At 40.8% G+C, this 20653-nt stretch overlaps 1 protein-coding gene across 4 annotated transcripts in view; it reads left to right on the forward strand.

Moving 5' to 3' along the window:
- Positions 1-20653, forward strand: part of LOC147160915 (RNA-binding protein Musashi homolog 2) — a 257629-nt gene that overhangs the window by 231785 nt on the left and 5191 nt on the right. For 2 of the 4 annotated variants that reach the window (XM_086097953.1, XM_086097954.1), the window contains exons 12-14: positions 9739-9918; positions 14090-14244; positions 18510-18581. In XM_086097953.1, coding sequence (XP_085954079.1) covers positions 9739-9918; positions 14090-14244; positions 18510-18551 — 377 coding nt within the window. In that variant the 3' untranslated portion in view covers positions 18552-18581. The remainder of the gene's footprint in view (positions 1-9738; positions 9919-14089; positions 14245-18509; positions 18582-20653) is intronic. The other 2 variants (XM_086097955.1, XM_086097956.1) reach the window with 1 other exon arrangement.

Here is a 20653-nt window from a genome sequence, read left to right on the forward strand (position 1 = left end):
GCTTTCAGGTGACGCTAGTTGAGGCTCCGTGTTTGTTGACCCGGCGTCATTGAGTCACATGATTGGTGGCACAACTTCAAAATAAAGCGACAGAAATGCATACAGGAGAGAAACAGTCATTCAAGTGTCAGCCTCATGACACTGATATCGATCAATGTCAATACCAACGTGACCAAAGGTGGGCGCACCAATGGATTTTGACAGTCCATCATTCATCATTCTTCGTTCGTCATTGTCAATCCGTGACAATTTTACACCGATAAGCCAACTATAATCATCAACCCATCAATCAGTCAATTTTCTTTTTAACCACGTTTCCGTCATTACTAAACAAACTTGAGATTTTCTTACATTTTTTTCTTCGTCTCCTCCTTCCTCTCTTAGTTTATTGTCAGAGGCAACACAAGATGGCTACTCTCTGTGCTCATCCTTATTCCTGTTGCCTTCATGGCCCCCCCAGACCATAGGAAACTACAAAACCTATGAACGAAATACAAGATTTCTACACTATATGCGTCCAAAGATTACAAATTCTCGTAGGCGCACAGTGCGGGAAATGTGGACGATACGCGGAGGAAGCGTGTTTTTTAAAATGACGCCATTTTGCCACATGGAGCCTGACGGACCTTGCGGACACATCAAGCATGCCAAGCTTCAGTCGTCAGCGAAATGGGAGTCGGTCAGTCGATACTGACCCGGTTATTGACGACGAAAAGCCAATTCTGTCAATGTTTATTCCTTCAATTTTTTTAAGTTTTCCGTCATTCGTTATTTGTCAACAAAACGGGTATTCGTCAGTCGGTACTGACCCGGTTATTGACGATTACCTTGGCAGACGAAAAACCACTTTCGTCAAATTTCAAGTTTCCCATCGCTTGTCAACAAAAATGGCGTCTGTCATTGATGGATTGATGGACTTTCATGTCACTATATTATATTGTATTATCAATATTATTGATATTTGCCACCACTACTTGTTTGTTTCTGAGTCGGCCACGATGGCCGTCTATCCAGTAAGGAAGCTGTTGCACTGTAATGTGTTCCTGGTGTTCACCAATGCTGTCATAGCCAACATTTTGAGGATTGTCGAATCACGAGCTTGATAAACGCTAATGTTTGACATTTAACCAAGTTGCATATTGATGCATACGTAGAAAAATATTCCCCGATGCATTTATTAGAACCCCAGCTACTGAAATATGAGCACGGTTTCAGCTTCGGGTTTGTTTTGTTTGTTATGCATTAAAGTTGCAGAAATAGCCTGCGCTTTTGGCATTGTCAGACAGAAGCAGAGCAAAATACAAAGAATGAAGAAGGTTCCGACGGGTCCCAGGCTGCTTTGTTAAGTGTTTTTTCTGATCCCCTCGGAGCTTCCTAGTAAGCTCAAATGTCGGCTCAGATCTCAGCTTCACCTCCAGTATTCACAAAGTGCCATTTAGGTGTCAGAGCTGGCTACGTACAGTAACTCCAGTGAGACTGCGGTTGCCAGTGCAGGAATAGCAAAGCATCGTATACTGTCGAACCATTCACTATGTTAAATCAAGATTTTTTTTTTTTTTTTGGTCTTATTTCGCATTCCGCCTCCTCTCCCTTCCACTTTTTCATCACATGAAAAGCGGAGAACTTATGTGACAGTCATTTCCGAAAGAAGGTCTTCATCAATTTCCTACCAAATAATTTAGTGATCTTCCACGGCGCCCCGGGAGAACACCGATGTGTGCTGCGTGTTCTGGCCTCAATCAATCTGGGGTCCATTTGTCCCACACGTTAATCCGCAGAGCTCAACCCCGCTGCCAGAAGCACACTACGTATATTTGCTGCAGGGTTTAACAGGGCACAGGCATAGTAAGACCATCGCACTTAGGTTTTTGTCGAAGGTCCAGGAAAAGTTCAGAAGAGGGCAAAATGTCCCTTTGCGCTTTTGCCACGAAGTGTTGGTTCCGGCAGCTGTTGGCGAGCAGATGCTCGGAGGTTACAGGCACATCCCTTCAGGGACATCGCGGCTTTGCCCTCCAGGGTGTGCATACATAACACTCGCTTTAAAGAAAGCATGATTGAAGGCTTCATGCAACAGTGAGGAGGAGAGGGTTTTTTTTTCTGCTCCCTTGCTCCCCCTACAGTTGATAAACACAAAAGCCCCTGCAGTTGCTAGAAATTAACAGCAGTTAATTAGCTGACTGAGGTGGAGTTGGTTTGATCTTGGACGGACGTTCAATACGAAACAACTGTTGTCATTCTTCCATAATTCATTTAGTTGGAAGTCTGCGCGATATCTTACCAACTTTGAGCTCAACAAGCAAAGACATGCTCTAGTGCCAAAGAAGATAAGCCAATGAATTTGCATGCTAAACACAGACAGGGCTTGTCTGCACATTGTAGTGTACAAATTATGCTGTGCATTCTGAAACTTTGGCAAGCTCTGATTAGTTAATGTGATTTTTTTTTTTGTATTGTCATTTAATATATATGAAGTACTTGTCTAATGCAAAATTTAAAACCCAGAATGCTCAAGGCAAAAAAATAACACATTTTTGCTATAAGTATTATTAGTTTTAGCTCGTTTTATAAATGTGTAGCTCTAATTAGTTATAATTTTTTCAAAGCACTCTTTTAACTCATTGACTCACAGCCATTTTCACTGAAGCAATACCCTTCATTCCTGGCTGTTTTACTGGATTTTGACTGATTTTGCAAAGCCCACGGAACCTACCAAAAGAAAGATTAGAGTCTCTTCTTTCAGCAGGAAAAAAATATATATTTCTATTTGTTTCCGTTTTACAGCAATTAAACTTAGAATATAGCTAAGTTTCATCATTATTCACAAATCGGTTTAGAACTAAGTAAATCAGCTTCTTTGCAACATGGCCCTGGTTGATGTCTTATACTCTGCTGCCACCTGCTGGCCGTTTTTAAAATAACTACCATTGCGTCAACCGTTCTGTGCAGTTAAGAGGCTGCATCAAAGCCTTCTGTATGCTCTAGCATAACAAAATAATAATAATCATTAAAAATATATATATAAATACGTATTTGAAACACTTAAAACATTTAAAATAGAACGTATTTATATGTTTTTGGGAGCAAATGAGTAAATTTATTTCATTGACAAAAATGTTTTATCAATTGTAGTTTTAGTTAGTTTGCAAGTTTTGGTTACTAGAATTACCTTGGTATTAACCTGTTTCCTCTTGTGGCCAATTAGGATCTAGAAAATGCAATTTTAAAGAAAAAAAAGTTTAGGGCTGTAACAACAGATTAATAAGATCAATAACATTTGATAATTAAGTGTGGGCAACAAATTCTATTCATTGCATGATTATTTCGTCATTACACTGTTGCGTGTTGTTTTTGAGTGTTGCTGCTATGCATGCCTTGGCCTCTAAGGGGCAGTGTGGTGCACAACTTCAAAAGTCGCAATTGAACTGTCCATCGATCCATTTTCTTCAAAGAATCTGAAATTGCATCCCTAATGAACTCATATGAACATGAAGAAAAATGTTTTGCCTATTTTGAGGCTGAGGCTCAGGGCTGTCACCTTTCGGTTTGCTTTCCCCGTCCCAACCAGAACATATCTCAGACAACTTGACTCTTCGTTATACAATCAGTTTAGTGGTGCCTGTGTGGGGAGCATATATATATATATATATATATATATATATATATATATATATATATATATATATATATATATATATATATATGTATATGTGTGCATGTGTGTTCCCTGCTCCGTCTAAAACTTCCACTAAATATTAGTCAGGTGCACTGATGAGTTTGCTCATTGCTGGGAAATAATGCAAAGAAAAGAGAAAAGGTATAAAATGGCCAGTAACAAAAGACAGGCATGAGTATGAGTGAGTAAATGCAAGAAGAAATCATCTGTTAAAATTCATTAGCCAAGCTTCTCTGAACACAAAATGACAAGACATTAAATATGTATTATTTATGAAATGTCTGCGCTCTCTGAAAAGGCTGTCTAGTGCTGTTAATTACTCAGCCGTTGGTTCAGAAAAGATTGTTTCAAATGGAAAGTGAAAGCAAGGCAAGACGGCAAAAAGAGCTGTTAGTTTATATCACTCGCTTTTTAAATGACATTGGTGAAAATGGAAAAGCTAATTACGGGAGCCCGACAATACAATGCTAATTTGAGAAGCAGCATGTCAGGTTTATTGACATCTTCTGTAGGGTGATGTGGTTTGATGGCCACCAAGGAATCTAACTGGCACTGTGACAAAGGCGGAGGCGGAGGAGTGAGCGCGCCAAGAAGGGCTGCTTGTGGAAATGAGCAGAGCTGTTCAATAGTCACGAGCATCGGCTTGCAGGTGAACCTCTGCGCGAACCTATCAACTCTGCATGTAAATATTATATTTATTTTTTCGTACTCAGTGTGAAATGTGAGTCACTTTAACTGAACACAAAGCTGATCTTTTTGCAGGACGACATGGCTCTTTTTTAATAGTATAAATGGAAACAGGGTAATACCAATGTTGTTGTTCAATTTAACAAAATAACTAAAACTATAATTGAAAGAACGTGTTTATTAATTAAATTAACTCATTCACTGCCATTGATGGCTATAGACGTAAACAAAAATAGAACTATTTCTATTGGTTTCACATTTGTTCCACTTTTGTTAACAAGAGTATGAAAACCTAGAAAAAAATGTATTGTACATTTAGAACAGATATAAAATGTGTGATTAATCTTGAGTTAACTAGTGAAGTCATGTGATTAGTTACAATTTAAAAAAAAAAAAAAATTGCCTGTCCCTAATATAAAAAAAAGAAAAGGAAAGATTATAAAAAATTAGGGGCGTCAGACGATTACATTTTTTAATTGTAATTAATCGCATGACTTCAATAGTTAACTCACGATTAATCACAAATTTTATAGCCGTTCTAAATGTACAATAAAAAAATTCTAGATTGTCTAATACAAATGAAAACATCTATAGCCGTGAATGGCAGCGAATGAGTTAAATCGAAAGTGTGTTTTTAAAAAGTGAGAAGTAACTCGAATTACATACCGGTATATAAAATTAACTAAAACTAACAATTATCACAAAACTGTCTTTTGAAAAAAACTTGATTTAATCAAATGTATAAGAAAAAAGCAAAGATTTTAACCTGGATTTAAAATCATTTACACTCTGGGCTGACTTCACTTTTGTTGGCAGCTTATTCCATTTGTGTGCAGCATAACAGCTAAATGCAGCTTCGCCATGTTTACTTTGAACTCTGGGTTCCACTAACTGACCCAAGTCTGCAGACCTTAGAGTCCTACTGGGTTTATATTCAATTTCTTGAATGTATTCAGGACCAAGAATTACAGTCATTTCTGCTACTTTTTTCACTTGCATTCGACCCTGCAGCTAATACAAAGGTGCGGCTTATCCATCAGATCACAAGGGGGGCGCACTATAAAGGAAGCGTCAGGCAGAGCAAAAACAACTAAGTGAGCCCAAATACAGTAGGAGAGACAGAACGAGAGCGAGACAATTTGCGCCCTCATTATGGAAAAGAAAGTAGCGGGAACCCGGTGCGGTAACGTTAAAACACCTGCGGCTTATATGTGTAATAAACTTGCGTATTCCCCAAATTTAGCTAGCGTGCCTTATAGTCCAGGAATTACTGTATGTTACCTCAATGCTGCACAATAATAAGCATATTTTTTAAACCTTTCAGTGGCCATACAAGCGGGGCAAGAAAAGTGTTAGTTGCAACTCTTGCATGGTATCTCATTTTGCAGGTGTACCTAATGGAGTCGGTGAGTGGATATCAATCAAAGTTTGTATAATATTATTGATTGGCAGATTGAGCAGTTTAAGTGCACAAAGAAAGAAAAAATCTGTGGTCAAAATGTAACTTTGCGATGACTCTGCAATCAGCGCTGATTGCAGCGGTATGTGGCCAAATTACAAAGTACAGGTTGCGGTGTTGGCGTTAAGAGGCCCGCCAATCAGTTTTGAGAGCACGGCAGCCCCCAAAACGGGCCCGCTGATGTCGCCTTTAAAAAAGCCAACTCCATGGAGTGTGTGGAGAAAGTGGCGGTTGTATATGATGTTGTGTTTTATCATCAGTGTGATTAGTTTCATGTTCCTACTAGTGAGGAACAAAAAAAAGGGCCGCAGTGCTTTCAAGGTTGATGATTCCTCCTTAAAGGCAGTCACCTGGCAAAGTGGCAAGCAGAGCAGGACATTTATCCACTTGGAGAGCGCCACCCTGATGATGTCAGAAACAGATGACTGCGGGACCCTCCCCCTCCCACGTCGCCTCTCAGCCAGCTTTGGTCGCTGAGGGCATGAGGGAAAGTTGCGGCGGCGGGGGGGGGGGGGGGGGGGGTGTTGCGGAGGCGAGATAATTATCAGTATAAATGAAGCCCTGTGAATGATTCGCACTGCTGGGTCCCCTGATCTAGTCTCCAAGGCAACCTCAGCACGCTCATTTGTTTGGTAGATGAGTAATTACATCCAATTAGTGGCCACTGAAAAAAGAAGGAGGCTAAGAAAGGCCCATTGTTCTGGATAGATTGTGTGAATATTAATAATGGGACGGTCCGCGGCTCCCTGATATGATCGGTGATACTTATGCAGCTGTGGGCACAATCTGCCCAGTCTCGTCCTGCATAACGGATCAGATAGCCGCTGATGAAAATATATGGCTGCGAGAATGGGCCGGCGTGTTTGCGCATGAGTGTCTGAGAAGCACTTTTGTCCAGCTGCCTGTAAGCAGCCATAAGAGGCGACTTTAGCCTTTGCTCAGTGCAACTGGAGACTATGCATTTTTCTCCAAATATTTTACAAGCAATTTATTTTCGGGATTGAAAAACCTTAAAGCATACAATACGCGCCACATCATTATTTGTAATGTTTCCGGGGGGTTCATTGCATTTGGGTTCCGCCACATTTGCCGCAGTACTTCAGATGTCAATGGCATTCATTTAAGATGACAATATGAGAATGTGATGTGTTTTGTTGAACTTTTAGTGTACGTAAAATCACACTCGAAAGTATGGAGTCACATTCTGATTAAACAGCGTGAGAAAATGTATCTTAACTTTCAGCTTGCGCACATTTGGGGGGCGTTGGACTGATTCGTCGGCTAATCGCTAGCTGATCACGTGTTTTTGCCGTATTGCTTTCTAATCGGCCAGTTTACAGAGAACTTCCAACTCAACTGTTTGTATAGCAATAAAATGTCCATTCGACATAGCGACGCAGTCTTTACACATCGACACAGACCCGAGAGTACAAAAACAAAACCGGTTGCAGATTCTAATAGCATCGCCACAAGTCACAGCACTAGCAGTGATGAGCAAGTAAAGTAAGTACGAAGTAAAGCTCGCTTTTCTCAATGTTATGCCCAATAGTGAGTGAATAACAGCCGTACGCTAACAAGAGTTTTATACATAATAGAAGTCTTAGGGTTACTTTGTGTCACTTTACCATATTGTATCGTAATGCTAGTTACAATACAGCATAGATGCTATGCTATGCTATGCTATGCTATGCTATGCTATGCTATGCTAGGTGTGCGGAAATATTCAACCACAAATTAGACCAGTAACTTGCCCCCCAAAAATATATATATATATGCTAGTCTATCCTCAAATACAATAAAAGCACAAATGACAAGAAGAATGCTTAATTGTTTTAATTAATTGTGCACAAGATGAGAGAAACATGCGACTCCCTAATTAAAACAACCGCATTCAATATACTGCAGGAATGTGTTTTTAATCATTTTTAATCACAATCGATCATTTTAATTTTATTTCTGCGCCAGTCTATCAAATGACTGTATGTATTTATGTGAAACTGGACCGCGGTGCAACAACGGTTGTACTGAGAAAATATCAACGGAGTCATCGATTAATCGACTTCAACTCGACTTTCAGCACATTATAGTCCATTGCCAAAAAAAAACATGAACAAAGACGCCGTTTCGTTTCCGAGTTTCAAGTAACACTGTCATTATTTTAATAAGAAGAAATAAGTTCACAAAACGTGCTAAGTAGCGAGCCGCCAGGCTTCTTGTTCTGTCTCGCTGTCATGGTCATTGTTAGTTTTCGTGTTTTTTTGGACGGGTCGTGACCGGGGAGACAAATTATTTTTGTTTTAACAAACTTGGCCAATAAATCTGGTTCCGATTCTGCTCAGCCCGTCAGCGCGGCGTGTTTCAGGGAATTCAGGGATCAGCGTGGTTGTCTCCACACCAGAAGGTTGTGGGTTCGATTGTCATCCTTTGTGATCATGTCAAAGTGTCCTTGATCAAGGTGCTGATTCTTGTCAAATGCTTGGAGTACCTCGAAAGTAGAAAAGAAACCCCTTACACCGTTTTACTTGATTAGATTTTGATTCATAATCTTTTTAATGCCTTTTTTTCATAGCGGCCATTTTGACAAAAATGTATTTTAGGACATGATTCACGACGTCCCCCAAGTCGCAGACTGAAGCTTTACCCTGAGTTAGTCTGCATCAGTCGTGATGAACAATGTAGGAAGATTAACTTTGTGAAAAGAAGACATTTGGTATTCCACATTTATTCCCGCTAACATAGTTAGTTCAATTGCCGAATATTTTCACCCTCCATTAAAATGACTCCATTGATCCAGTTTCCCTTCATGAGCAAGGCCAATCAATTGTCTGTGACATTTTTTCTAAGTGAACTAAATGTAATGATCGGCTCTTGAGCTTTGTTCAATGTGTCAGGCATTATGTGACGTACGTGGGAAGCCTGCCGCATTCGGATCCTATAATTTGACGAGTGGGCCGACAAGCCCCGCAAGTGGCGAGATCAGAGTGCTAGAAAGCCCTGGCGGGAGGAACATGGCGGCCGCCCGCGTTCCATTTGCCACAAGTGGACTTTATCATTCCGAGTGGGTAGAGGTGAAGTGGCTTTGAATGGCTGTTTGCTCCGCGGGCCAAATAAAAACACAAACACGAGCGGCGAGGGTGGGAGGTGCAGGGCGAAGTTGGTGTCGCCAGGCTGAGTCCCTCCTGAGTAGATTAAGGCGGGCTATCTTAAAGAGGCGTGAGGAGGACGTCGGCTTTAATTGCCCCTCTTCCCACCAGCAGCTTGTCTCCGATTAAGAGGACATGCAATAAATGTCAGCACGACTTACTGCTGAATGACGTTTTCTAAACTGTTGATAATCCACCATCCGTGTCAGAGGGAGCGTCGTTAGAAGGAGGGTGGGGTGGGTGGGGGGGTGAGCATGTTTGGATCACATCGGGAACATATTTGTATCTCATTCACACCCGCACCTTATCGTCTCCAGCTCGCTGGTCAAAGAGGAGCCATTAAATTAATTATTGATTGGCGCGCTTTGTGTTTCTTTCATTCAGGCTTCCTTCAGGTATGTCAACAGAGAATTGTCCGTTTGAAATGAGAATGTATTGACCTGTGTTTTAATGATTCCTCAGTTTCATCTCACTCCGTAATGATTGCACAAAAAACACACATTGGTCAATTCTGTGAGCGGGGGAGAAAAAAAAACAATAAATAAAAAAAATAAATGCCGGGGTTTGGAGAGGAATAATTGCGGGGACGTTTAGGATGCGGCTGAGCGTGTCAAACGTGGGCTGTGGCGAGGGGGGGGGGGGGGGGGGTTGTCATTGACAAACACAAGGAGAAGCTCTGCTTGCCAATCTGAACATTGACTTTGACGATGACAAAGTTGATTTTCCACAATGATGGAGTCCCCCTCCCCCCTCCCCACCTTTACTGTATCTCCCAGGCCTCCCCGATTATGGGTTTTACTCTACACCCGGTGACCAAAGGGGGGGGCCCTGCTCCTTTGCTGACTATGGCTCCCTGGGGCCCCAGGCGGCTCAGATGCTGCACAGTGAGCATGCCACCTCCGCCTGCAACTCCCCCCTCCAGCACCTACACAGCCCGGATCAGTTTAAGAACCCAGGTTTGTATACGCGTATCTGTCTTAACCTTTTTTTTTTTCGGACTTTTCACTTTGATTCATGACATCACTCCATGCAGATGGCAGATCTTTCACTTTCTGCGTTGTTTGGTTTTGTTTTTCATTTTCTCCTGTGCTTGTCAATGAAAAAAAATCCCCCCCTGCCCCATTTAAAGAAAAAAAAGAAAAAATGAAAAGTCAGCCTGCCTTGCTGAGAAAATGCATGTTCCCTTATTTGTTCTTAACTTTTTTTCGATTGTCTGTTATTTTGAGTCGATGTATTGCAGCCCCTGCTTGCACACAAGGGCCTTGCGCAGAATGTTATTCACCACTTGCATGTGAGCGGTACGACTACTGATGATGTCATGAATGACACTTTGCTCTCCAGCACATTTCGTATTTATCTGAATGTTTTTAAATATGTGTTTGTTTGGACCAGCGATTAGCAACATTTTGCAAGACATTACTTTTCACAAATTGTTCCAAGAAGTACATTCACATTAAGTACACAGCACACAAATATTTCGCTGTCAAGACAACGGCGATCAAACTCAAGGCCCAAGGGGTGGATCCGGGCCACCACATCACATAACTTCCTCTTTTAAGTCATTCACTGCCATTGACAGCTATAGTCGTCAAAAATTCATTTTAACTATTCATATTAGTTTAACATTTATTTTCCATTTTTGTTAACAAGAGTATGAAAACCTAGGTATTTTTTTTCCGTACATTTAGAACAGATATAAAATTTGTGATTAATCGTGAGTTAACTAGTGAAGTCATGCGATTAAGTACGATTACAAATTTTAATCACCTGATGCCCCTACATTTTTTAAATCTTTAAAAAAAATATATATATATATATATATATTTGTTTTAAGTTGTATTAATCTTTTTTAAAGAAAAGATTATTAAAAAATAAAATAAACAAAATATAAATTTATTTTTAAAAATAATCACAAATGTTATGTCTGTTTTAATACAAAAACTAATTCTAGGTTTTCATACTCTTGTTAACAAAAGTGGGGGGAAAAATGTTCAACTAATAGAAATAGTTTAAACGAATTTTTGACGTCTATAGCCGTCAACGGCAGTGAATGAGTTAACATAGGGTGAACAAGAGTCGTATATTTGCTATTTCCCATGACCGGCTAGTTCCATCGTGTAAATATGTTGTAGACTTAAGCTCCATATTTTCAGATATCCATATAAAACACTAGCCATACAGTAAACTAGCCTTACACCAGAGATGTATATAGAGAGCGTTTGGCCAACTCGGTTTCAGCAGGGTATCAAGATGGCGTCCATATGTCATGTGACCAGCAGTTGACCAACCACAGCGTGATTTGGCCAAACTCTCTCTCTATATTCAACTCTAGCCTACACTATCTATCCATGCTTCTGCCCTCGCTGGCTTTCCCACCCACCACTACCTATTGTTAAGCAAGAGAATGTGATTTTAGTGGACTGCCGCGTCTCATTGTAGGTGACAGCGTTGACCTACACGTGGCGCTTAGCTGCCGCGTCTCCGGGGACTCCAAATGCACTCGCTCCGCCTTGTTACTGGCAAAAGACTCAAAAGTTGTGACTTCACCTTCACTCGCCGAAGTAAAAGGATGAAGAAAGCCAAGGAAAGGGGAAGTGTGGCCTTCGCAGGCCGGAGGACAAGTCCAAAGCGTCCTTTAATAGCACGTCAGCCAGCTGCCTCGGGCAGATGTTGGCATTTACTACAGCCGCTCGGTACAAAATGTAGCTCGGCAAACAGCGGAAACGCAGGCAGGCTGTGTTAGGGTCAACTCCGCAGATGCGACGGGAGTTCTAAAACTGTGCTGCTTCGTATTATACACAACACATTTTATCACAGCGTCTTTTGCGCCACAGACCTCGAGACACATTGTGCAGTATGAAAAGAAGTGTTATTGAAGGGAAGATAGTGGAGGTTGGAACGTGCACAAAACCACTGTGAATAAAAAAAATGTTATCAACGCAGCTTGATCACATGACTAGACTCGACTCTTTACTGGACGTGTGCCTAAAAATATGAAATGCTGAAAGTCTTGACATTTGAAACTGACTCATGAGAATTCTATACAATAACAAGGCACTTTAATTCATTGAAAGATGCGTTTGCGTTCTTATTTAGAACTTAACATGTCGAACTGCTTGGAAAATTATTTCGCTGTTGTTTGCGGATATATTCGGAATTACTTTGCGGATGTTTTTGGTGAGCGTGCAAAAAATAGAGTTGGGTTTAAACACTTTTCTCCATCATTTAATACGTTTACGTCTTACTGAATATACACAAAACATGAAGATGTGATTGTGCAAATAATTCTTAAATGAGCAGTGTCCAAACTTTTTCCTCCGGGAGCCACAACCACAAAAATTGAAAGGCCTCTTTGATTTTTTTTTAAACTTTAATTGATCAAGTACACAAAAAAATCTGTCAATCCAGCAATTGCATATTGTTGACATGTCTGAACAGCTTTCTATGACGCTAACAGTTTAGGTGGTTGTGACCTTGAAATCCACCAGAAAATATCAGCCCCTGCACATCACCATTTTTAAAGCAACCTTGGGAAACATTCACGTGATATTTTCCCAGTTTGGACCTTGACAGAGCAGAAAGTGGGAGAAACCATTTTGGCTTATAAAAATGATTTATTTGTATTCACCACAGTGCTATAAAGAGAAATGCTGTTACTTGTTTAATTGTAAATAGTTCATTTGCATATTTTTGAAAAACTCTACAGTATATAAAACCAATTTATTAGTCGCAGATGTCATGTTTAGTACACGCCGCGGGGCCGCTTTCGAGTGGATGGCGGGCCACAAATGGCCCTCCAGCCATAGTTTGGAAACCCCTCTTTTAGCAGCGTATTCAGTATACTTTAATAATCCCGATCATACAAAAAATGTTAAATATGATTTATAATCTATTATAATCTCGGTCCTGTCCTTTTGCCATACACAGAACACATGCAGTTTTTGCATGAAGAATATTATTAAAATGAGACGGCAGACAAAATAAGAGCTGTTTCACGTGCTTAACAGTTCATCAGGAGCAATTTGAAGTCCAATTGTAATTTTGTCACATTGCTTGCACTGTGAATGTGTAACGTTAACAATATATCCTGCAGCTAAATGGTGTTTCCTTGACGTAAAGCAGATCCCACAGACTTTCTGAGCAAAAGATCAAGCTTTTTCTTGTGGGGATTTTTTTTCTTTTTCACAAAGCAGCTTTTTGCCATCTAAGAATGAGGGCCAGACAAAGGGGCATGTTGGAGCTGACAGCAGAGGAGATTGCTGTGAAGAGAGTCACATATTTTCTCTCTTCCCGGCTGTCTTCTTCTCCCCCTCCTTCCCTTCCTATCGTCCCGCGGTTTGCGAGCCTTTAGTATTCGTCCAGATTGTCGAAAGACGTTTCATTAGTCTGACTTGTTCTTACTTGCAGGGCAAAGGCGGTAAGTCATGTACAGTGTTTCTTTTTCCGGTCCCCTGAGTTTGGACCCGCAAATGAACGCGGGTCAAGCTTTTATATTTCCCCCGATGCCTCCTATCTCTCGTCTGGCACACGTTTCAGCCGTGAAGTTACTGCCGAGGACTGACAAGTTGACACGCGCGGCTCAAAGTGCTTTCAGAAGTAATGGCCGTGTTTTTGTCGTCGGTACTCGTCGTGATCAGCTCGTACCATAAAACAAAAGAGGCAATCAACTCAAATGGGGAAAAAATAAAAACAATCCAACGGCGCGTGCGTCGCTCTCCTCGTTGACAAGTATTCCTTCTCATTAAGCATGTTAGAATTTACACGGCGACCATCGCAGAAGTTGCTAAGCATGCTGGGAGTTTCTAGCCGTGTGCTTGCTTTGTTTTGTGCATGAGTCAAAGTGGATGTTGATGATTTAACAGCATGTTAAAATACACTCATGGAACGTCATACTGGATTCTCAATTCATTTCATGTCAATTGAACCCAAATCAAGAACATCAGCCACGAGTTAGTTTCTCATGAATCCAGTGATGAGTTCTATTCATTTAAAAGTCATTCACTGCCGGCCCAAAAACGGGATTTTTGACGTTTCTATCCGTCAATGGCACCGAATGAACGTAATTAGCTGACGATTGTTCGTAAAGTTATTCTGAGCCGCTCTGCTCCACGTTGTGTTTCCGCGCAGGCGCCAACCCGTCAAGGCCCGGAGGCTTCCACAGCGCCAACAGCCCCGGGCCCGTGGCCGACCTTTACGGACCCGGCAGCCAGGATTCGGCTGTGGGCAACTACATCAGCGCCGCCAGCCCTCAGCCTGGTTCCGGGTTCGGCCCCAGCATCACCGTGAGTACTCGGCCGACACTTAATGGATGCCTGGCTGCACTTTGCTGTCACTTGCGTTCAACAGTCTACTAATTTTACTGCACATTTTATTGTAAACTACAAAATGTGTGTGTTGTGGTTTTTTTTTTTTTTTTTTTAAGAAGGAGGTGGCACTTAAGTAACCTGTGTGCACATCAGGGGTGAACCAAATCACAGCTTTGAATTGTATGTGTGTCAAATGCTCATGTTTATTTTTCTCAGCAGTCGCACCAATTACCTGACTTCACCCTGCGCGTGTAGAAACAAAATGTCAGTTATTTTTAGAAACCCAACCAGCAAGCAGGTTTCGTTTCCATCCGTGTCCTTGTCCAATTGGCGCTGCTTGGCACACGTCCTGTTTCACTGACCAGTTAGCCGCTGCTAGCTGCTCATAAATGTAAGAAGAGCAGGACTGTTAGAGATGTTAGAGAGGACTTTGGCGCCAAATGTCTGCCTTAAGGTGACGATATTTTCGTAAGGGTAATGGACAGAATTTTCTAACACTTCAATAATTCAACAATAGCATAAAACCTCGGGATTAGAAATCAACATTTTAAAAGTCCCGTTTCAACAGCCATCCATCATTTTTCGTGCCCAGCACAAGTTTAGTGCAGAGCACATTCTAACTGGAATTGTATTTTGCTTGGCTAGCACAGAATAGAACGTTTTGTCCTATTGTGGGATGGAACGCTGCCGACTCCCGTCCTATTAAAGCGGCTCCCTCTCATTCCCGCTAAAATCAGGGAGGTGGAAGCGCACATCGCGGAAGCAGAAATTGACGCGCTGGGGTCCGCGCATGAGATTAGTGTGCACAAAGTGAGTTTATAAAAGGTTAACTGCAAGAGCTCCCCTTGCTGACGATGCAGTCGGCCGCAAACGTCGCGTGGGCAATTAGACAGCCTTGCAGCCTATTAAAATATTTCTAGGATGATCATTTCTGTAATATATAGTCCCACGCAGTTGTCATTTAAAATCCACCAAAATCTCATTACACCACCTGCGCCACAAGTTAGACCGTGCGAGTCTAAAATCTATTTCTAAATCTACAAAAATCTGCTAGACTAGTTTTTGTCACCAAATTTCAAAATGGGTTGGGGGCACGGCAGCCGCCTCTGCCAAAATACCCAAGGTGACATTTTCAACCCATTGACTCTCAATTAGTGATTTGGACCAACTAACGAGGTCTAGTCTGAAGTGATGCCTGCGAGCTAAAATTTGCATAAATGGTCAAAGCAGTCAGTTGTCACTTTCATATTTATTTTTGTATTAAAAGTCTCTTACATTATTGCTGCTATTCAACCCAGTGACCCAGTAAATGGGCCCCTGTTCCACTCCTGTGTTTGCTTGGCACTTCTCTTCTCTTGAACCTCACTGAATATTTCATCTGGGTTTTATGGCCCTAGAATGGCGAAGCATGGCTGAACTGCTGGACTGGCACTCGGCTTGTTGGGGCATGTTTTTAATAGTTCTACACAATTAAACGGAGCGAGGGAGAACGAGCTATGCAAATAACACCTGCTTTGTGGGAATAAAAAGTAATTAGCATATGGGTTGAGGTGGCATAATGAAGAGAGCCCATTAGTCCTGCAGGACGACATAGTGAGGCAAACTTTATAGTACACATCATTAAACAGAGTTGCATGGACCAGAAAGGGTGAGCTGGTCTTGGGTTCGTGTGAGACTGCCTCGCTTGATTTCGCACCGAAAACAAGCGCAAATAGTTGTTTTATGGTATCCAAACAAAAAAGGGAAAGCGTGTTTTTTTTTATTTGCTTCCAAAGCAAAACCTCCATTAATTGTTTTAGGTCCACTGGCGATCAGCCATAGTCGGCTGGCGTCAGTTTTGGGAGCAAAATATTTGTTAGGGAAGATCAGGCTGGCTCGTTTTCAAGGCCGATTTACCAGCGGCGAGTTTACCGACGGAAATCAAGCGTTTGTATTCTTTTCCAACTGTTGCTTCCGTGGCAAATATTTAGAATGTAGTTTAAAACGTGGGTAAAATAAGCAGATCAATTTTCATATTTGACACAACAGTTAGGAACCGTTGATTTTTTTTTTTATTATTTCTTTACTACTGTGGTAAATACATTTTCACAGTGGTAAAAAGACATCGGGTCATCAAATCAATAAGCACACTGCCAGAAGCTAAAGAAGCCAAGCCAATATTTGGATGTGCTACGCACCAACACAAAATGCATATCCATCCGTCCATTTTCGTCGAGAGGCGCGGGGCACATCCTGAGCTCGTCGCCAGTCAATCATAAGGAGGCGCACAACCGTTCACGCTCGCGTTTCCACCATCACCGAGTGGGAATTGAACCCACAAGTCAGCCGAATAAACCACTTAGCCATCCGCGAATGCAAACGTGCAAGTTAGAACTTGAACTCCACTTCTATAATAATATAGAATAAAATAAAATGAGTACAAACTATATAGAGAACGGATGGATAGATTATTTCACTTTTTTTGGAGTATAGGTGATGGTAACGGTGCTAGCATACAAATTTCAAGCTAATTAGTATCAGTTTGATGATTTTTCAAGCTGTTATTCTAAACATAGATATGATACGTATATATTATATATTGTGCGTTTATGTATATTCGTATATTGTGCGTACACATATATACATATTTGTTCCATTTAGCATTTCTGTTAGCAAATACAAAACAAAACTCCCCAGCGGATGATCCCAACATGCCAGCGTTATTAAATCATCTCGTCCCAATCAGGCAGCAAAGCGGAATGCTGACGGGGCCTCGTCGTCAGCGTCGCGCACGACTTCAGAGTCACGCTTGGCTGCTTTTATTAATCCCTTTAGCCACTATCAAAATAGCGCCCGCAAAGAAGCCGTAATGATTTTAACTGTTTTTTATATGCAAGACAATTAGAACGCAATTAGTTGATTGAGGCGATAACGGCGGCTAATCACAGCTGAAAGGGCTGCTCCTTTCTTTGCTTGTGATTTCCACCAACCTGTCAGCAGCCACTCTGACGACGCTCGCCTGATTAGCTGAGCGGCGTCATGATCTCATTCTGGGCTGTTTATGATCTCGCCATGTGCTCATACCTAATCACTTGTGTGTGCGTGTGCATGTGTTCTTGTATATGTGAGTATTTTTGACATCATGTGTGTATTAGGTGGTGTTATTGCAACAGTGTGCACTTTGTCCAGTGTAAAAATGCTAATATAGCATAACCTTAATAATTACAGGATGTTCCAAAAAAAAAATGGCATTATTTAAACATAGCCAATTGTCACTCCATTTGTTATTTTTACCTTAATGTAGCCACGCCCCTCAGTAACGTCACATTACATGAAAATTGCTTGGAAACAAGCTGACGTTAGCCACGACTGCTACGTCGGTAGCATGACATTCATAACAGAGCGTAACTCTAATACGAAATGTTATCGGTTTGAAGTTTTGTTTTGTTTTTAGAATGTGCATTTTTGTTAAAAATCAAGTTACCTGTCGAGCAGAAATAATAATACTTCTGAATCGTCAGCTGTTGCCGTTTGCTAGTCTTAAAATAAAAGATAGATTGTTTTTGTTTTTTTGTTTTTTTAGTCCTGGAGGTGGTTATTCTACCATGATTTCAACAAAGCTCCTGTAGCTCAAGGTAACAGGTCAGCGTGAGGCTGCGGGGGGTTGCTGGCAATCGATTATGAGTGTGCCCGCCAGCTCACGGCAAATGATTGACATCTCGATTTCTTAAAAAATCTAATTAGTAGTTCAAGATAGGGCTAGAGAAGTTGTTTTTTTCAAAGATCGTTTTACTAATGTATAACTGTCAGGTTTATACTGACATTTTTTAACAAATATGGAAAATTGTGATTTATTGACAAATTGCATATGCCTCCTTTAAGTTCATTGTTTGCTTAATGTTTGATTTAGTCTTTTTTCTTCTTGGCATACACAAGCGATGTAAAATAATTTTCTATGTTAAATAATGTGAACATAGTCAAACAAGAGCATTTTTCAATACTAATTCAATAAAGTCAATAAAAGCACACCAACGTGTTAGCAGATTTGAACGTGGCACAAAAGAAGAAAAATGTCATTCCAAAGGTCATATCCCAAATGATGCCCATTTTTTGGAACAAACTGTGTGTCTGTGTCTGAGGTTAGTTTCGCTGATGATTTAACTGAATCTCAGTTGAAAAGAGAAAAAGTTGCAGTTGCTATGATTCACTTTTCTTCCCCCTTGAATTGCATACTGACCGCAGCACTAACTGTACACTTTTAGGGCCCCTTGATTGCGACAGCTTTTACAAATGGATACCATTGAACAGGTGGCCTGCTTGCCATCTCATCAGAGGTATTGCATTTTATTTACTGTGCATTTTATCAGTCTTCTCTCTTTCCTATGTGTCCATTGCATCAGTCGTCCTTCACATAGCAGAGCAGCCAGTAAAAAAAAAAAAACGAGTGTCGCTCTGTGGCCACACCAGCACCAAGATGTACACTTCACTTCACTTTGGAACCATTTTCACTTCATTCCAGTTATATCTTTTAGTTTTTGTTGTAAAATGTAGGCACCTTAATAAGCGACGTGCGCATTACGTTTGCGCATTCGTGAAAATCAAGTAAAAAAATAAATAAATAAAAATTGCTCCCAAACATAACTTTCAGCCTTAAGTGACAAAACAAAAGGTGCATTTTGTGCCATTTTTAACTGTCTTAATAGAGTTTAAAGGAAGAAGAAGAAAAAAACTCGAGAAGACGGAAGTGTACTCTTGTAAACCTCCGTTCACTCTTCCCAATTTCCAGACAGAAAAGAAAGATCCAAACGGAGGTAAAAAAGGCTGAAATGGAAAATTTAACATAAAACACAATTATTTTGTCAATATCCTGAAACCGAGGGAACAGACGTGGAACAGACGTGTACGTGTGACCAAACTAGCGTCTCGGCAGAGAGCGGTCAGTAACAACACGCTATGCGTATTTAAAATAGAGTATTAAAAAAAATAACTCAACTTTCCAACGGTTGAAATGGTTCAAAACAGCGCTTCCTTTGTTAGTTGCAGCCGGCCTACCCATAATGCACCGCGCTGCCCGAGATGCGCTTTGTTTTAGGCTACTAAATTTCAGAGTGCATTTTAGTTGAAAATAAATAGCGTAAAGGATGTCCTAAAGGAAATTCTTCTTTTATCAAATGACATTAAAGGTTCAATTCACCTTTCAAAATCAATTATAAACATTCAACATTTCACCTTTATGGCTTGAAATTAAAATATTTGGGCTACCTGTCAACATTTATCAATCAATCAAACTTTATTGATATAGCATACATTCAAATGCAACTCAAGGTGCTAAACAATTCAAACATCCATAATACAATTTTTTTTTTTATCCCCCAACACCCCAGGGCACAGAGAAACCATGTGAAGAAAAGCACCCAGGAAACACTGTAGCTTAAAACTAAAAGACAACAAAATAAAAACAGTTAAAAGCTGAAAGAAAACAGAATAATCTAAGTAACAAAACCAAAATTCACAACAAAGAGTTGGTATGTTAATGATGAAATGCTGAATTTCTTTTCTGATAACTGGATTTCAGACATTATTGCTCACATTTACTATTCGCTTTGACATAACCACCGAATCAACTCAAATTGGTTACTCAATGTACTTTTGCCGAGAAACATCATCATAGTCTCATTTTAAATCCATCTAGGTCGCTATCAGCCTCATGCTAGCTATCGCTTTGCTAGTGTGTTGACGCAGCATATCAACACACGCACCTTTTTAGTTTAAAACAACTTACTTTAACCAGCAAAACTTTAAATTCATCTATGTTCCTACTAGCCTCATCCTAGCTAATGCTAAGCTAGATTGTCTCTCAGGTCTGGCGTCCAAGTTTGCAAACTCCATTTTGTTTGTTGCTAGCACAGCGTTAGCCGGCCAAACATTCCCTTTGCTAGGACGGCGTTAGCTGACCAACAGCGAGGTGTTAGCCATAGCTAAGCCAAAGGTAGCTTTCGCGCATGTGCACTCCTCGCGTAGCTATCTCTAGTTTATTGTATGGTTACAGTAAAAAAATAATAATAATTGGTTCACTCTTCACAACTTACACCGACGCCAACGTAGAGTGACATACTATAAACGAAGTGAAGCGTACTCCTTGGTAGAAACGCGGCTACCAAATATCAATCGTCATCATGCTAGTCAAAGGTTGCTCGTTACTTTCGTCGTTCTTTGACCCTCAGCTCTGCTTTTCAAGGACAGAGCCTTCAATCTCACCTTCACCTTCCATTTCCAAAATAGACTCAAACAAATCTCAAAACGCATTCAATGCCTGTTTCAATGTCATGGTTGCGGCATGTGCGCACGTGGCGGCGCATGCAAGCGCCGTCGAGCGTCAGCACGATCGCTCCTTTTGATTTTCATG

Source organism: Leptonotus elevatus, chromosome 16, assembly GCF_054856555.1.
Source record: "Leptonotus elevatus isolate MCC_2025b chromosome 16, RoL_Lele_1.0, whole genome shotgun sequence".
Classification (NCBI taxonomy): Eukaryota; Metazoa; Chordata; class Actinopteri; order Syngnathiformes; family Syngnathidae; genus Leptonotus; species Leptonotus elevatus.